This window comes from Coturnix japonica, chromosome 1 (assembly GCF_054131305.1).
Source record: "Coturnix japonica strain WE chromosome 1, WE-NBRP24, whole genome shotgun sequence".
Taxonomy (NCBI): Eukaryota; Metazoa; Chordata; class Aves; order Galliformes; family Phasianidae; genus Coturnix; species Coturnix japonica.
Window position 1 is genome coordinate 35,538,916 of NC_140663.1, and position 18,811 is coordinate 35,557,726.

At 40.4% G+C, this 18,811-nt stretch overlaps 1 protein-coding gene and 1 long non-coding RNA gene across 16 annotated transcripts in view; one reads left to right on the plus strand and one right to left on the minus strand.

The window, feature by feature from the left end:
- The first annotated feature begins 1,791 nt into the window (after nucleotides 1–1,791).
- On the plus strand, nucleotides 1,792–3,687 carry LOC107311058 (uncharacterized). The gene is made up of 3 exons (XR_014942669.1): nucleotides 1,792–1,995; nucleotides 2,489–2,555; nucleotides 3,324–3,687. It is a non-coding gene; the product is annotated as an uncharacterized LOC107311058 (long non-coding RNA).
- Nucleotides 3,521–18,811, minus strand: part of PPP1R12A (protein phosphatase 1 regulatory subunit 12A) — a 115,497-nt gene continuing 100,206 nt past the window's right edge. For 8 of the 15 annotated variants that reach the window (XM_085537634.1, XM_085537641.1, XM_015857216.3 and 5 more), the window contains 6 exons: nucleotides 17,429–17,570; nucleotides 16,636–16,740; nucleotides 15,667–15,714; nucleotides 11,273–11,323; nucleotides 9,478–9,639; nucleotides 5,661–5,764 (listed from right to left, as the gene is read on the minus strand). In XM_085537634.1, the coding sequence (XP_085393760.1) occupies nucleotides 9,505–9,639; nucleotides 11,273–11,323; nucleotides 15,667–15,714; nucleotides 16,636–16,740; nucleotides 17,429–17,570 (481 nt within the window). In that variant the 3' untranslated portion in view covers nucleotides 5,661–5,764; nucleotides 9,478–9,504. Of the gene's footprint in view, nucleotides 5,765–9,477; nucleotides 9,640–11,272; nucleotides 11,324–12,352; nucleotides 12,384–15,666; nucleotides 15,715–16,635; nucleotides 16,741–17,428; nucleotides 17,571–18,811 lie in introns of those variants that run through there. The other 7 variants (XM_015857277.3, XM_015857269.3, XM_015857226.3 and 4 more) reach the window with 3 other exon arrangements.

Sequence of the window (18,811 nt, forward strand, 5' to 3'; positions counted from 1 at the left end):
CTAAATCGAAGCATAAAAGTAATTAGAAACCAGCTCCAAGTTGCTGTCTGTCTGCGTCCTGTGGGCGCTACTTACACTTCATCAACCTTCCCAGCTTTTGTTTGTTATTGATGATCAGCCCTCGAGCCCCTAAGAGTTACTCGCTTCTGGGAAGGACCAGTACCAAATCCCCGGGCTCTCTGGGCCGTCCCATGCACCCTGTGGTGGACCCGCTCTGCTGTCCCAATGGGACAGCAGGGTGCTGCTGATGGTTGCCCTCAGAGAGCTGAGTAAGGAGCTTGGCCAGCACTGAAATGCGGTAGATGATGCATGCAGAATGTAGTGTGATGGCTTTCTACAACGCTCTGTTTGAGCTGCCCATTCATTTGGAGATTATTCCGCTCCTGCCCCACAGTATTTCTAGGACCCGGTGTTTTTCATACGATGGACCATATAGAAGTTGCCTCGTAGCAGGAATGGGGCAGATATGTCAGGAATTCAGCGCTGGTTATTAGTAGCAATCGTCTGGAAGTGTCCAAAGCAAACACAAACAGCAATCAATCAGTGGCTGTGGCATATCAGCGAGTGTAAGCGGAGGAGGGGGAGCGGCTGGGAGAGCTTACAGTCTTGCTGAGAAAGCAAACAAAATACAAAGGGAGAGAACAGCTTCAAGAACATCAAATTAAGACATACGTCCTATTGCTAACGTGATGCTGGTAGGCCGTGCAATGGGACTTGTTTCAGTGACAAATGGCCCCACGTAGCCACAGGCCCTACTGGCATCCCCGTGTTTGCTCAAAAAGAGGTGAAAGGAAACTAAACAAGAAACAGAGAGTGGTTGTTGTCCTGCAGGCACCTCGATGGTAAGAGCTGTAAGTGCTTTCACCTTCACCTGTGCAGGGGTATGGAGGAGAGGAGCACCTATGAAACAGGTCCTGTTCCCCAGGAGGGGAATAGCTGTGTGGAATGGGAACAGGTGACTCGCAGAGCGCTGAGCTAATGGCAGAAGCACTCCCTTGGGTTAGAGAGAAACTAGAGTAGGTGGGAACTAATTGGCTTGGTGGAGACATTCCTCCGGAGTAAAGATTAGATTATCAGGGGAAAAGAGATCCTGCGGTCAGGGAAAAGATTAATGGCATCTCCCGAGCCATTAGGGCTGTGCGCTGCCGAGATGGGGAGGTGCAAGAACACGGGGAGGGGGCAGGGAGCGCTGCCGGAGCTGAGCTCGGAGCGGGGTGCTGCCTATAGCCGAGGGAGCGGAGAACGAGCACAGAATGCCAGGGAGCAGCAGGAGGGGAGGGGGGGGGATGATGGGCTGAAAGAGGCGGCGGGGACCGGGAGCACCGAGAGAGAAGCGCTGGGGTGGATGAACCGGGGGGTCACAGAGTCACAGATTCGGGAGGGCATTTATCCACCGCGGCGGTCAGCCCGGGCGGCAGGGAACGTAGCCGGGCCCCGGAGCGGTGCCTGCGGAGCCGGGGAACGGGCGGAGCGCTGCCGATACAGAGCTGGGGGAGAAGGCTGAGGAGGGCAGAGCGAAGCCGGACAGCGCGGCTCACCGCGGCCGCTCCCGGAGCTCTGGCGCCGCTTGGCGGCCGCCTCGTCTCCTGGGCGCAGCTCCGGCCCGGCAGCTGATGGAGGCAATGGGTGACCGGATGGCTGCTGGAGAACCGCGACTTGTGCGAGGAGGAAGGTTTTAGTGCTTCATTTTATTTGACTTTTTTTTTTTTTTTTTTAAAACAAATTCGCTTCTTGTGAAATCTTGTGCTCGGGCGGCGAGCAGCCCGGGTATTGTTCATATGTCTTACCCAGCTGTGCATTTCATGGCAGCCGATGGAATGGGAAGCCTTGGGAAGCCCCTATAAAGCAGCAGCTCCAACCCAGGCTGCCCCTTCTGTGGGCAAGAGGACCCATCGCACCGCATCGCACCTGACTCTGACATGGGGTTGTGTCCCCTGGTTCCTGCTGGAAGCCACCCCGGGTGTCAGAGCTCTGCAGGCCCAGCAGCCCCCCATGGTGAGCTCAGCCTCCATCCCCCCCCATCCATAGGACTGGGTGAAGCGCCCAGTGGCAGCATCCACTGCTCTTCTCACCCACCTCCCCCAGTTTTTTGTCCAGCAGGAGTAACAAAAGGAAAAGACCACACTGGGAGAGGAGCCGTGCTGGCCTGGCTTAGTGCTCTGCTCAGCTTCAGTGAGTTTGCGAAACCCAAGCAAGAAGGGTGAAATAATTAGCTGGAATGTGGGGCTTTTGTCCCTGCATTGTTATCCCCAAGCAGATCTGAAACATTAGACGTCCAACAGGTGATGCTTTCAAATGAAAAACAGTTCCCCCTTTCTCCAACTACTACATACTTTCCCTATCTAATCAGTACTACAGAATGGGGAGGTGCTGACAAAAGCAGGAATAGCCGATGACTTCACCAGTGTGGCAGCAGCTCTCCCTTCACTGCGGGTTTATGAAGGTATTTTTGTTGTTTGCTTTAATTCTGCCTTTCCCTCCTGACCAGGCTGCTGGTTGAGTCCTTGCTGTGACTGTAGCAAACCTGAGCTGCTGCTCTTGCACTCGAGACAAAGGTAAAGCACGTACCTCCGCCACCACCATTTCTGCCCCTTGCTACTCCTTGCTTCCATCTGAGCACCTTGGGGAACTAAATCCCCACAGCTAAACGTTAACAATATGCACACAAACCATGAGGAAGCAACCATCTACGTGGTGGCTGCAGTCCTTCCTTCATTCTCTTAAAGATTCCATAACAAATTATGTGAAGCTTTTATAGCTGTGCGGTTTTTCTTTGATGAACCGTTTGTGATGTAGTGAATTTCTCTCTCGTTTTGCTGTGAAGCCTTTGGGATTGTAGCTGGAAGTTACATTTCCCTATCAAACACCTATAAAACACATTATCTTAACGGCTGCACGATGAAAGCGCCTTTAGAAGACCACCCAGCTCCATCCATGCTTCCACCTGTACTTGGTGTTACTTGTGGCACGCAAACATCCCTCCCTTTCCACACTGAGAGGCCTTCTGAACATCTAAGCTGCTCTTTTTGAATGGCTGTGGGTCACTGAAGCAGGCTTGCTGGAGTCAGCAGCCAGCAGCAATGGTTCCTCGTATGCAAACTGTCCCTAAAGCACAGAGCACTCATCTGGGCTGCATTCAGTCTGCAGCACAGTGGGGACATTATGGCCATGGCACACAGTTGGCAACTGCTCAGCGAGCCTGTGATAACGCCACGTAAAAAATGGTTCAGATTCTGCACACAGACAGGTTTAAGTAAAATATATAAACAAACATCTGCCCACGTTGTTACAGATTGCATAAATACGGCGTTTTTTACTTGTAGCATTTACAGATGTGCGTGTACAACGATGTGCAAACAATCACCATCTGATTACAGTCTTTGCAAGGTGCTCCCATTGGGCGGCCCAATGGCGCGATAAACCACAAACGCCCATCGAAGAATCCCAACAAACTTACAACATGGTTCAAGTTCGTAACGAATCGCAGCGTCTCCTCAGTAAAACTTTCACACGATTAAAATAGTTTGTATTCATTTTATTTGTATATGTCAAAATACTTCTTTTTTTCTTTCTTTCTTTCTTTCCAAAATAGTGGGTTTTGCAACTAGTTTCATGCAGATACAAGGTCTGCTCAGTACTACCAATAAAATCAATAGAGCACAGTAGCCATTCTTTTTTTTTCTTTAAGATATAAAGAATAAATAACCTAAATATAAAACACTAAAATATTAGAAACACGTATTTAATCATTCACAGGCACCCGAACTTTACCAAATATCACAGAGAATACGCCCAACTGCCTTGTAACAGAACTCAGTTCTCTGCAGCCATCCAAACCGTTCAGTTCTCCACTTATTTGACGTTAATACGTGACAGTGGGAGCTCCCTGCGGTTCAGCCCCACCTCTCGCACAGATCCATGACAGTCAGACACCTCAGACTATCCCGTGTACCTTTAAAATCGAGAATCCTGAGCTTGGTAGTAAGAGCACAACCTTACATCTCCAAAAAACCAAACAACGGAGAGAGGACGTCGCGTCTTCCTTCCCCGGCCGTATCCCACCCCCCTAATGCTAACCCCATCCCCCAGGAGGCAGTAGGACACAATGACCTTTTTAAATGAAGGGGTACAAATTCACATTTAATATAGTATACAATATAATCAATAATACAATAGCTACTACAAGCTTTATAATGTACAATCGGTTTTAATGGCTGATCTGGTCAGTGGTTTTAGGCAATGAAGTATGTGCCGATAGGATGGTCGTATTCTGAACGGTTGAATGAAATATAAAAGCTGTTTCTAACAAAAGCAATCTTCGCTTAAGTACTTTTTCTTTTTTTTCTTGTTTTTAAAGGCCACTGAAATGTATAAAATGGTCTGACACGACGGTGGTATCGAATTAGATGCCTTCTGGCACGGCAACAGTGCATATAAACATGAATGTGAGTGGAAGGGGTTATGTTTCTCCAATGATTTAGTAACATTACTTTGGCTAGCACAACAGGTTTGGACAGCACTCAGATAAATACAGGTATGTGAAATGTAGTGAAGCAGTTATATTTATGCATTTTGTATTATGGTGAACACTATCAAATGAAAAAAACAAACAAAAAAAAAACAACAAAAGAAAACAAAACCAAAAAAAAAAAAAAAAAAGAATGGGAAGAAAAGATAATAAAGTATTTTATATAGTTTAGACCTTTTGTAAAGATAAGGGCTCCATACAATGTACAATGTCTAAATTCTTTATACCATAAAAATTAATGAACTTTGTTAAACACACTATTCTGGAGTAGCCTAATTTGCATTAACAGACATTTGCAATAGGGAAATATATTCAAGCATGCCACGTGGTGGTCTGAAAAATCAAACCAGTACACATTTATATATACAGCATCACTCAGTACCTGCTCAAATGAATGTGACGATTACAGGATCTAGCATCTTTCACTACAAACTTTTATTTTTAAGTGACCGATGAAGGCAGAAAACAGGACTCTTAAAATAATTCTAGTTTCAACTGACTCTTAAAGCATCTGTATAGGGAATAAATGCATATTGCACAAACAGTGAAAGCAAATGTTCCACCAAACTTCTCTGCTCCAGGTGGCTGGACAACACAACTCTAGGTAGCTACACGAATATGTAGTTTAAAAGGGTGTGTGGTCTCTGCAAATGGTAAAGCTGTGAAAACACTGTACAAGAAAATCTGGTACATGAATAATTAGAAGGGAAAAAAAAAATCCAAACTTAAGATTTAAAGAAAAAAACTGAGTATAGAAATAAAAAACAAACACCTGGGAGTTGTGGCACAACAAAAACGTTATTGAGTAACTGTCTTCTGTGAGAGCTGAAAGCTTTTGTTGATGTAAAAGTGTTTATGTACAACTAAGGCTTACTGGTTAAATATCTGAGGCGTATCTGGCCTTGAACACTTTCCTTATAACGCTGTAGCTGTAAACAAGATTTCTCAGTCATTTTTTCTTCTCAGCAGCTGCATTTTAACAGAAACAATGATCTTGATACAAAAACACACAGGTAAGAGGGCGTTTGGCAGGATATCTGAAAATGAGTCTCCAAGGGATCTTCCCACACTTCCAGTGACTGCCACACTCTGGTCCACTGGAGTTACTCGCCATGTGCAATACCGTTATCTGCTGCTGTAGTAAGCCCTTTATTTGGAAAGTTTGCTTATAACTCTGATCAAGGCCCCGTTTTCATCTTTTAGCCTCTGGTTGTCTGCCTTCAGGTCTGGTAGCATCTATCAGAAAAGAAACACAATGGTTATTATTTGCTGTTATTCTCCAACTCACAGCAACAAGTGCAGACAAGCGCCGGGGATAAGAATCTTCACTCGGTTGAAATGCTTTGCTCGTTATTGCCCCCCTTTGCATCAGCAGCTCAGAATATCCTCACCTTTTAGCACGACAGAGTTAGGAGCTACAGATTAATAACTCTCAATAGTCTGGTCTAGGTGCACTAAAACGAAGTGGTGCAGATGAGCAGCCTCTCCACAAAAGCATTTAGAGTAGCATGAGGAAAGCAATTAATGCTTCAGATTTCAGTGCAAAACAAAGAATGTTAATCAGTGACAATTTAAAGAGGCTCGTCTACACTGCATTCGCAGTTTCACAATAACATGCTGTAGCTAATTATATCTTCCACTGTTCTCTCGGATGACTTCATCCTGATCAGATACAGTGTGATTCAGCTTATTAACTCAGAGCATTAATCTTTCAATCACTTCCAAACTTGTGTTCAAGCGCACATCCTATTCTCTGGGGTCCCATCCCTGAATAGCACGGTTCACACAAGATCAGATCACCAAAACACCAGGCTGTGTGCTCAGGCGTGCCAGGTAGGAGATGGTAAGTTAAGGTTGCCACAGGAGATGGCTGACACACCAACACAGGAGCTGGAAGGCAGAAGCCAAGTGAGGTGAGAGTTGGACAGGATCAGACAGGAGAGGAGGACAAGCCGGTGCACAGAGCATTGTACTGGGAGAGCAGAACTTATCAGAGAAACTAGAAGTAATCTCAGAAATTCTCAGTGTCAGTATTCACACACTGATAACAAACCACCTATAAAACTCACAGCTATATTACGTGTATGGTTTCTAGCAGCACGTTTCCACAGGAGGTAACAGCCTATTCCTGCAGCGTAGTTATTCAGTAACCTCAAGGTGCAAGAGCACACAAGAGGTCCAAGTCCAACCGATGACCTACGTAACAATCACTACTTAATCTTTCATGATGAAATTTCCACCCCACTAGCTTTGTTTTCATTTTATCCAAACAAAATCATACTTGTAGATCTATTGTACTCAGAGCATTATTATGGAGCAGAAGGAACTGTGAATTTAAAAACGCAGGGTTAATTAACTAAGCGTTACATGACAGCCTTCATTTACACATCTCCTCCGAAGGATTCCTGTCCACAGTCAGTTCACTAACAGCAGGTTCTCACAGTGAATAGGGTGGTGCATGAGACATGACTGAGGCTATGGGTTCTCTACCTTTTTTTCACCTGCAAATACCAGAGTATGTGAAACAAAAGGTAACCGGATAACATAAGTGGAAAGAAAAGGTGATCTCCACAATTTAGAATCATTCTGCTAGCCTGGATTCCAGCTCTATCCCATAGTGCGGCTCAGGACAAGCCACCCAAACTGAGCTCTTCACAGGGAGACAGAGTGCTTTAATTCTGCAGCTTCCATCGCAGTCAAGTGAAAGCTGTGCTCTGAATATCAAGTGCTGTAAAATACCAATTGCTTTCAAAATCACATCAACATATTTGAACACGAGCAACACAAGCCACCATTTGACAATTTTCAAATATTATCTGTGATTTTTACACTGTACAACAGCTTATTACCACTTCATGTCACATGTCTGCCACAAAGAGACACTGATTTACTTCCTGAAAAACTCGCAAGGAGAAAATTCACATAAAGACCCCAAATCTTAAGAGTAAGAGGAGACAATGTTGTGTTCTGTGAGTTCGGACAGTTAAATTAATGCTGCTATCTACTCCATGACATGGAGCGCCTACAGGAGGAAAGAAGCAAAAAGCTATTGCACCATCCAAGAGAATTCTCATACATACACATACAGGCATCAAACGAGTTCTGTATTTTTCATTCTGGTGTCTTGGAGTTGTGACCTCAGGTTAGTGTCTTGTTTTGACATTGAGTCTATTGGGACAAGAAGGGGCGAGAACCAATCTGGAGGGTCCACCTTATCACAGCAATTCCAGTTACTTTACAGCCCTTCAGCTTAGTGACTGGGGAGCAGCAGTCAATGATACGTTAAGCAGGCAGACCCAGAAACTGCTGTATTTTCTGATCAATCGTTTTAACAACAACAACAACAAAGCACTGTTCAAATTTAGAGCTTTAACATAATCCAATACCATTACATGTCTGCCATTCTCTGTGGATAAGTTTAAATTGTGATTAAAGTAATAGGCAGAATACATACTAAGAAAACATTTTCTTTTGTTTTAAGTCTGCTAAAGAATAGAGGAACATTGGTGGGAGACAAAAGGAGCTGTAAATAATGGGAGACTTATCAGAAAGGGTAAGATCAAATAGCATAAAATCCTTACACTTCCCACCTAGACTAATACTGACATATAATACTACACATTAAGCCCAGCTAAAGACATTTATGCAATTTTCTTGGAGCAGTGCGTTCCTATTGTACTCAAACTTATTATGAGATGGCATCACATGCCTTTCACGTGGAGAAGCACAAAAAAAGCTTTGCATTAAACTCACTACAATGTGCAATTACATACTGTACTTAGAGCTTTAAATCCCAGTTTCCTTTTCAGTTAAATAAGAATATTCTGGAATAAGATAAAAAATGCATTATTTTGCCTATCTGCATTATGTGATCAGCTGGTAACTTCGCAGTACTGTAGCAGATCAAATAACTTTTCAATAACCACTTGCTGGAACCAGCTCAGTAATAAAAACACCCGTATTTGCTGGAGGATTTAACAGTTTGTACGTATAAAACAGCTCTGTACATTAGGATTAGAGAAAGCTCATGCACTGTCAAGACAACTGTTCAGATTAATGAGCCACAGTGCTATAGTCAAGCTACCATCAAAACGTCCAGCCTTTCTGCAGCATAGCCACTGCTTTTCTCTGCTCGTCCTGCTCCTTGAGCTTCACCATTATCTGCCTCTGAAAACTTCCTCTAAAAAAAAGAATACTGAATGGTTTTCTGTGGTTTAACATACTGAAAAGGCTTAGCATGGTTAAAGGAATGCCAGTGCTTGCAAAAACACATGGTAGGGACATGTGGCTGTGGACAGCTGACACTACATTAGCTTGGTCATGTTGAAAACTCACATTGTTAGCTGAAGTTGATCTAAGACGGGCTGCCCTGAAGGGACAGTTCCCCCTCCTGCTGCTGAGTGCTAACTTTAGTTACACAACCACCCTGCAGTGAGATGGATCAAACTGTACGACCACTAATGGGATTTCTTTTCAGCCAGGCCAGAGAGCTGACTGACACTCAGGGCAGGGTGTTTTTGTGTCTGTTTGGTCTTTGCATGATAGGACAGTAGGACCATAACTGGAACACTTGCATATACAGCAATATATATCAATAACCTTCAAATTAGTGCTGGAATTGCAAATTCTAAGCTTAGTCTAGATAAAAATGGTGACTTCAGCGTATCCTAATGCAAGCTCAACACAAATCCTTTCAAATTGCTGTCAGGGTGTTAAGGTGTTGAAGATCTCATGAACCCTTGCCAACTCAGCATCAAGGGAGCAATGACAAGTTTGAGTGCTAGTACCGACAATACCACACCATACCAATATATCTGCAGCATCTCCATTTGGTACACCAGACATCATGCTTTAGCCACGCTTCCATAACCAAGCAGTAAGTCAGCTTCCAACACACAGGTGTTAATAGCACAATTCTACCCAAGCACAAACTTATTGTCAGCACCTGCCTGGCTACACAAAGGAGAAGGAAGAAATTACAAGTCCACAGAACGCAGTTGCCTACAGGACCCTGACAGCTTGGCAACCACACGGGTCAAGGCCCTATTCTCAGTCACCAGTCGCTCATTTATGTTTCTCAAAGACTGAATCTGCTTTATTGGTTGCAGGTTCTGCAGGAATCAAAGAAATAGAAGTGAAAATGAGAAAAAACAAACAAACAAAAAAACACGCATGCATATTATGTTTAAAAGAACTAGAGGCAGCAGGATTGAAGGAAAACTTAGAAGAAGAGACAGTCCTGTTTAAAGTAGACAGCTTGCTGTGAAAGGAAAGTATCAGGCAAGTGGCACATTCCTGAAAAGCAATCTAAGAACAAGCAGTGATCAGTCATAGCTTTCCTAAACAGTTCAGGACACATCAACTATGACAGCTATTCCTGGAATCCTTTAATCCTTTACTTAATGTTGTAGTTGTGCAAAAAAAACCCACAAACAAACAAACAAACAATCTATTCAAAAGTCAATAAATAATGCTGCACTTAATATATATGTGTGCACGACAGTGTAACAAACAACTTCCACATACTGAAGGTTTGCTTTTGAAAAACACAAGGTATTTGCATTCTCTGATTTTCTCTGTATCCCAACTACTCCTATCAGCAACGTACAGTCTTATAAGAGAAGCTCATATCCCCTTCATACACCTCATAAAACCAGTTATGTTCCTACACCGTAGTTAAGTTTTATACAGATTTCTCTTCTGAAGACCCCTCAAAGAACCTGATATGCAGCGTCCTCCCCTTAGATCTAACTGTCTCGGCCTGAATCCTGTTTACTTCTGCTTGTCTGGCTCAAATACATCAGCAAACCTTAGTGCATGTATTTTAATGACAAGGATTTGGTAGTTAATACAGTTTCCAAGCACCAGAGGGAGCTCAAAAATGAGCCTGAAAGGAGACTTTTGAATTGATGACAACCACCAAATCTCAAAACAGTGGTTCTTTAAAATTACGGCATACAAAGATGTTTTCATCATGTTCCAATTGTTTTCCAGTTGAACCTTAATTTTATCAGTTCGGTAGCCTATGTCCAATATTACATCCAAGGATGTAATACAAAACAGACTTGCTAGATTTCTCAGACTTCTCAATCATATCAAAGGACTTAAAATGCTGATAAAGCAGGGAATGACGCAAGTCGAAGCACGGCATTTTATTATTCAGTGCATGTGGTAAATGGTGCTTTTCTGTTACAATCTGGAATTAAAATTACCTGCTGCTTTTTTGGTCACTAAAAACTGATGGTTACTAACTCTATATAATTTTTTCTTTTGACGCTGGTAACAGACTTCCTGGTACGTAACTTAATAAACATGAGATAAGGACTGAAGCAACATTTAATACTTAATCTATGAAATTATCTATGCTTAACCTACAGAATTATACACCACTATTTTTAACTTGATAAATATAAGAGTCTTGTATCCAAGACAAAGACTGCAATTCTGCCCTGATCGGATCAAGATGTATTTCAGTGCAGATGTCTCTGAATGTTCCTCATCAGTCAATGCACTACAACAGAGTAAGTCCCAACACCCTCCCAGAAGGTAAGTCCTACATATGTTATAGCTTATACCAGCAAAAAAGCTTCACTACAGAATGAAAAAAAGAGATTACTGACTTTGAATGTGCCTGTTGCTTATTTATTTTCTAATGACATTCTGAAGACTGGAAACACTGCTAGATTAAGTGTTGTTTTAAGCCACTGACATCAATACACTGTGTTAGCAGTTAGCAGTACTTACTTTTAGTTCCTCTTCCATTTCAGATATCCTTCTTTCTAGAGCTCTTCTTTCCTAAATCCAAAAAGACGTATGTTAACACCAAACAATACCTTCTTCACTAATTACTACTCATCAACACTGTGAAACTGTGAAATACTTCAAGTTTCAAAGATCATACAACCAGAAGCACAGTGTAGGAAACTTGTGACGGCAGTGATGTATAGAAAATATTTCAATGCTGAATTTTAATAACTTAGGAGGAAGAGATATCAAGTCCTACAAAAGATACCCCTTCCTTTACACAAATTTAGACAGCTCTTAAGCACTGTTTGTTTGGACTTCTTTATAAGCTAGGCTTCTGGAAAAGCTCAATATACAAGAAATGCAGAAAATGATCAGAAACAAACAAGAATATTAAAAGAAAGAAGCACAAAAGCGTAAGCTTTCAAAGACAAGCAAACGTAGCTGAAACATCTGCCTCAGCTCAGTGGGATCTGTCCACACTCTAAACTGCAACGTAGTGTAGATACAACCCAAACTTACGTTACGCCAGTTCAGCTGAGTACCAAAGCAATCTAGCCACGTAAGAACACCTGCTTCTTCAGTAAATGCTTCCTGAGTATTTTCTGCGTTTCTAGTATAGTATGGTTTTTTATATTTTTTTTTCCTTCTTACTTGAGAAGCAGGAGAAATTAGCCTTTGTCAACAATGTCAGGTTCTCATTAAAGCACCCAAGGTAGCTCATTGAATATTAGCTTATGGTTTTCTATACTATGCTGCAGTCTGCAGTGCAGACACGCTACCATGTTTCTAAGCACTATTATTTTGTTTAAACCTCATTTTCACACATCTGACAGATCAACAGCTACTGCAGTAGACTTCAGAGGTTTATAGCTTGCTTGCTTTCCTGTGTCAGACAACGCAGTGTATCTCGTTTAAAAGCAGTTGCGGTTATTCAGTATTCTACATTCATATTTTTCCAAAGTGTGAAGGCAAAAGCAACAGATTATTGCAAAGTGTACATATGCATCTGCATACAATGGTGTTATGCAAACAGCAAGCAGCATTGACTGAGTGTGTAAAACTTTGGTTAGATCATACCGCCCAGTTGATACTGACTCTTGCCGGACACCTTTCAGATACAAATCATTTTGAATTTAGTTTAATCATAGTGCAGTTATTCCCCAACATTTTTCCATTTTAGCAAACAATTCCAAAGGTTTATCGATATAACAGATTACTGCAGTTGTTACGGTACTTTACTCCTTCAAGTAACTCATTTTCCCATAATGATACTGACTGATAATAACAACATAATAAATACCAGTGAGTTAACTGCAGCAAACAAGTGACTAACAAAAACACACCATTTTATATTAATTAGAAACTTAGTTTACCCAGAAGTTTTACAGGACAACATATATTATTGGTGCTGTTACGATAAGCAATACTGGACAATTCCTGTAATTACCAAGAGATGAATGACCAATCAAATAATCTTAAATTTCCAGACAGCTAAAAATCCTTAGACCTTCGGATGAATTTGCTTAACTTGCCTGTTGGACTTGTTTAAGAATAAGTATTTGCAAAAAAGGCCAGTTAAATAAAATCCTTATTTCATCGCCTTTGCCTACTTCACATGATATAAAAGAAACATTTAAATGGGCTCTGCTAGATACGGGATTTGCTGTAAAAAACATGTAGTTCTAATTAGATGAAACTATGTTCCTTTTTTCCTGAACCGCTTGATATCTCAGGAAATGGCCAGAGAAACGCCAGCATAGAACATATTCAGTTTCACAGAGATTTGCCAATATCATCTGATTAGTCTCTGAACTCAGAGAAAGGCTTTGAAATTTACTCAGTCTGAGATGTTTTGTATTTCAGCATTTCTCTAAGGTACAACAAAAAACACCTGCAATGCTCGAGATGAAGAAAAAACACATGGCAGCCTCTGAGCACCAAAAGGACAGTGGCTCATTGGTACGTATTAAAGCAACCAGAAACCACTGTCTTGGTGCAGTAAGACTGAGGTATGTGGATATATACAGGTTAAAAACTCATGCATTTAAGAAAAAATGAAAAAGCCCACCTTGTCCCATCACAAATTCTTAGATGATGAATTTGGAGGTAACTGGTTAAAGGTACCAACAATGCTGATCCATACTGAAATCCTGTCTTTTAATAGACTTTTCAGAGTGTTAGATAACTGTTAATAAAAGCCATATTTTTGCCTAACAACTTACTGCTAGTCCTTACATGAAAAAAGTTGACCGTGCATCACCAAAACACATAGTGGAAATCAACTGCTGAAGGCTGGGTTTAAATGCAGTTTTAAATTTATGTCTTCTAAGTTTTGTCACAGTGAACTTGTAGGTTTAATGAGCATTCCCACCTTCTTTACTGTAAAAGCATGTTACATCTGGAATAGATCATCGTTCAAACACGCTGCCAGGTTTTTCTCTGCCAGCCTTCTATTTCTCCCCATATGTTCACGCTACTTTATTTCTTTCCTCCCTTTATCTTCTATGAAATTACATCAACATCTTCAATTTTGTATTTTGTTTTATTGAAATAATAATTAGAAAATTATACTTAAAAAATTTCTGGTTTGTTTTTGCTTTTTATATTTATATAGTTAGCTCACCCATACACGGAAGACTTCTTTAAATTATTCCTAAAGCCCCACAATTAGTAAGCTTATTTCTAATGCTGAGCTAGTGATGACTAGCAGCTGGGAATCCTACTTCGGTCTCCGTCCAAGTGAAATTCACTCTGGATTTTAACGGGGAAAATGGAATCCCAATTAAATCCCTGTTCAAATTATTGTCTGACAAGAAGTAAAATAAACATCATAAAATAGAAGATCTCCTACATCTTGTGTAAATCAGGCTTCAGCCGGTCAGCACTATCACTAATATTATTTACCTTTTTAACTGCTAGGTTCGGTCGTAATAACTTCAGAAAGAGAAACGTTTCCAAAAGACATTTCTGCTACTGAACTAAGCATTAATACGAGAAAAAGGAGCAAGAATTCCCAAAGTAGCCAACTGTCTTAACACAATGGCACATCTGGGGAAAAAGCAGCACAGTAATTTAATACTGAAATCATGTCAAGATATGCAGTACTGAATGTGGCACCTGTATAATAACGCATACAGCCAAATCTATGAAATAATTAAATGTCCACTTGTGTGGCCATGATAGCAAGCAAGGAACCAATTAAAGCTGCTGATGAAACTTTTCTGCTGATGAAATCACTGCCTACAGCATGAGGCCGCAAGAACAAGCAGAAATAGGCACTAAAAGGTTGCTGCAATTATCTGGAGAGATTATTAAGATAAAACTAATGGAACTTCACCCACTGCCTGAGAGGATTTCTGCATCTTCATGTTCTCCTATAAAACCGACTGTTTATTTATGTACCACATGGGTTTGTAGAACTAAAACTTGTTTTCTAAACCTCAAACACTGGAAAGTAAATGTACAGGGCTAGTAAATGTCAAGTTTACTAGGGATAAGTAAATATATACCGTACCACTTACTACCGTCAAAGTCCATTTAGTTTTCTTCCCATTTTAATATCTAATGTGTCACTCCAGGATCAGGGAGGAGAAAGGGATGTGTAGCCAGGACCACATCAGAACAAACTTTGTTTGCTTTAAATTGTTGCCGAAATAAACTTTTATTGGGATGGGTTTTAAATGAGAGTAAAACTAGAGTCTAAAATTATCATGGGCACAACTACTGAAATAATCCCCGCAATCTGTCTCATACGAGGATTTATTACGTGTCTCCTTTCCCCATCAATTTAGGGCTGTCTCTGTCTAATGTCCCTCTTCCTGCATGGTTCATTCATTTGCATCCACCCTGCCCCTACACAGCATTATAGTCCCTCTGGAAAAAGTTACAGTACAAGGAAAGAGACAGTCTGTAATTAATTTTATAACATTAGCAGGTTCAAGGTCTGATGTCCATGGGATAGACACAGCTACTTCATCACCAGTAATAACTGGTAGGACCTTGCATGTGCCTTCAGAAAGCTCTGAGGAAATTAAAGTCTCTGAACGTTGGAAATGAATTAAAAGATGAGATGCTCTGAAAGTGCTTAACTCTCTGCAGTGCCAACATTGTTTTGGACGAGATGGAACAAGCGGCAGAATCCTGGAGGGCAGTGGGGTTTACAACCTGGTTATCAACAAGGCAACCTGAAGGCAACTCTTAAGAGTAATTCCATCTGACAGTCTTTTACATTAACTGCCACTCTGAAACCTAAAATCCCTAAATCTTCTAAAAAATGCAAGTTACAAGAAAGGCTTCTCTTCTCACTGAAATATATCCAAGCCAAAGGTTACAAAGCAAACTCAAACAAAGCCCAAATCAGACTACTCAAGTGATATTTGGCAGAAACTCACCCTTTTCTCCATTTCCAGGAGCGATCTGTCAGCAAATCTTTCTTGTCTCTGAAACACGAAATTAATTTAGATATTGGTACTTGTTCACAGTGTAACCGTGAGGAAAAGTAATATAAATATAAAATGCATTTCAGATAAGGGTAACTGCTACTGTATTCTGTCCAAAGTATGTATGTAAAAGCATTTTAAAACGTGTTCAAGGAAGTACCACTGAAATAAAAACTAAAGAAGAATGAGCTGGATTTATCACCAACTTCCTCTGTCACCATCCCTAAGTAACTCAATCTCTGTGTAGCCTTTGGCAAATAGCAGTAATATAGTTCTTTTTCTATTTAAAAGCTCTACAAAACAAACACCTTACTTGTATTTTACTGATATTTACAGAGAGCATATGGAAGACACTGAAATATGCACACAGGTCAATTGTGGCAAACGTGATCTGGGAACGAGGAACATTCTTCTTACAGCAATTTAAGAAGAATTTCAGTGTTGTGTACATATTTGGTGTTCCTGTATGCAGCGCTGTTATCTGGGAGCAGTTACCTGTAAGTGAAGTGCACTATTTGCTCTTCAGCTCTCAGGTACAGCTATTTAACTAGGTAGGAAGAACTGGCAGATTACGCCAATCTGCCAGTAGGTTTATGAATTAATAAATCAAATCAGACTGACAGTTTGAACACAGGCTTAGCAGTGTTCAAAGTGTTTATTCCTTCCCTGCGCAGAAGTTACACATATGTCCTGGCAAGAACCACCAGCACTTAAACAAGCAGGAAACGGCCTCACACATTTTGTTCAGAGCTGCAGACCAGAATCCTGCACTCTTTTCTATAGACAGAGAGAGGTACACTTCCTTCACTCCCACCTTTGAATAAGAAACAAAGCTGATGTCTAGTAAATAGCAGCCCCTGTGTTGGGATGCTTCTTGTTTGCTTTGTCAACTATGTATGGGCCTTTTTCTTATATACAAACCTGAGTGGTCTTCTCCAGCTGTAGCTTAAGATCTGTAAGTTCCATGTTGGTATCATGTAACTGTGCTTTCAGCTTTTCGTTTTCAGCTAGGATCTGTTCATAAAGCTAAGAGAAAATATCCAATTAAAAACATACTGAGTAAGAATTGTGACATTAGACAAACATTTTAAAAACCATGACTAAGCTGCATGTAAAATGAACAAATACATTAACAGTCTAAGAAGTAAAAATCAGCCTTAAAGACAGTTAGCAAACACTTTAAAGAATTGCTACAAAATATCTCTAGAAAAAAGCAATTTTGCATTTGGAGAAATCAACTTACCTCACACATTAAAAAACACTTGCCAGTTTTTTGCTTCAGACATTACAGATGAGACAACACAGTCCATTTTGTTTTTTTTTAAACAAACTCCTATTTTAAAGCAAGATTTAAACGAATTTCTATATGTATGTAAGGCAGCAAATATCACTTAAAGGGCTTAATGCATGTACGAAGCAGTTTTAATAATACAATCAACCACAAAAACCATTTGATCAAATCTGTCATAAAATTAAGAAGTATTTTGACTCCTCAGTATTTTTTCCTTGCCTATAAAGAGAAAAGTGCCAAAACCACATGATGTTTTGCAATGTATATTTCCCCCCATGGCAGTAGTTGTTCTGCTCCTCCATTGAGTCAAGTTGCTGTAAGCTGTGATGCAACAGGAGATTGTTTCCAAATAATTCATGAAAAAACAATAAGACAAAGAGAAATAAAGCATTATTCTTACAACAAAACAGCTGCATCAGTTACCTTCTTAAAATCAGTGCTATCTTCTTTTTCTAGTCTACTGCAGTAAGGTTTTCGATCTTCAAGGTAGCTCTGTGACCCAGATCGCCCCTGTGCTGAATCGTAACGATCACCTGAAGACACACTGAGTGATCCCGTGTCGTATCTGCAAAATAAAAGTTCTTATTTTTTGTTTCTGTGTTCAAACTGCCATCACTCACTGTACCAGACACTGTAAGAGTGCCATCATCCAAGTGAGAAAAACAACCACATGCAATTATGTATTTTAGTTAAGCCACTATAAACTAACTTGATGTAAGTTAAGATTTTGACATTCCTTCTCTCTTCTTCAGTATATTTCAATATTCTCTAAGTGAATAAGTTTAAGAATTCCCAACTATGCCAAGTAAATGCCAGCATTTCATGCTGAGAATTTTTAAAAAAATTAAACATTTAATTCAAGTATTTCCATGGCTTAAAGGGCTTTATTTTGGCTTAGATACTCATTTGTTTTTGAAGACCTGTTTTAAAAACTGCAATAGAGTCACAGAATATTTGGCATTGGAAAAGACCCACAAGGATCATCACGTCCAACACCTGGCAAGGAGTACTTGAATTCATGATCCACATTAAATGTAGTACTTTAATTGAAGGGTTTTTAAAAAGTAATCTTTAAAATACTGGCCAAGATGAATTCTCCAAGTTTTATCGGATCAATTAAGATTTCAAAGCTACTTATTGCAAATTCTGGTATTTCAACAGAAGCAGTTTATGAAACAAATCTTCAGCAAAATCCTTACCCTGTTAAGCACTAAATTACAAGCAATATTAATACAGTTTAAAGCAGTTTCATAGTGCTCACTCATTGCTGCTCATGTGCTGTGATAGTTCTGGTTAACAGATTTTCAGCATAAACAAAACATCTTAATTAATTCTAAAGGTTCGAAGTCAAATGCAACCTTCTTTAAAAAAAATTACTGATACTCCAGCATTTTCATTTTTAACAAATCTTAAGAAAATCCAATTTTCAGAGGCTCCAGTATTTTTCCTGAGATTCCTCAGAATTTTTTTCAGTAGGATATTCTGTGTTTTCTTTTGCTAAAAGCTGACTTTGTGCTTAAAAATGTGTAGGGGATGTTACTGTATCCACTGAATTCTACAAAATGCCCAGCCTGCCTTCAGTGCACTTCAAACAGCATCCAATACATCCTCCAGTACCCACCACAAATGGGAAAAAAGCCACCAAAACAGCACTGTAGCTTTACAAACATATTCCATATACATTTTAAATGCCCTTATTGCTTTTTAAAATCAACCCATCTCAGTACCGAGTTTAGGCTAATTTTGTACATCAATTGAGAATATGTGACTAAAAAGTGTAATAATTTTAAATTAATTTACTTAAAT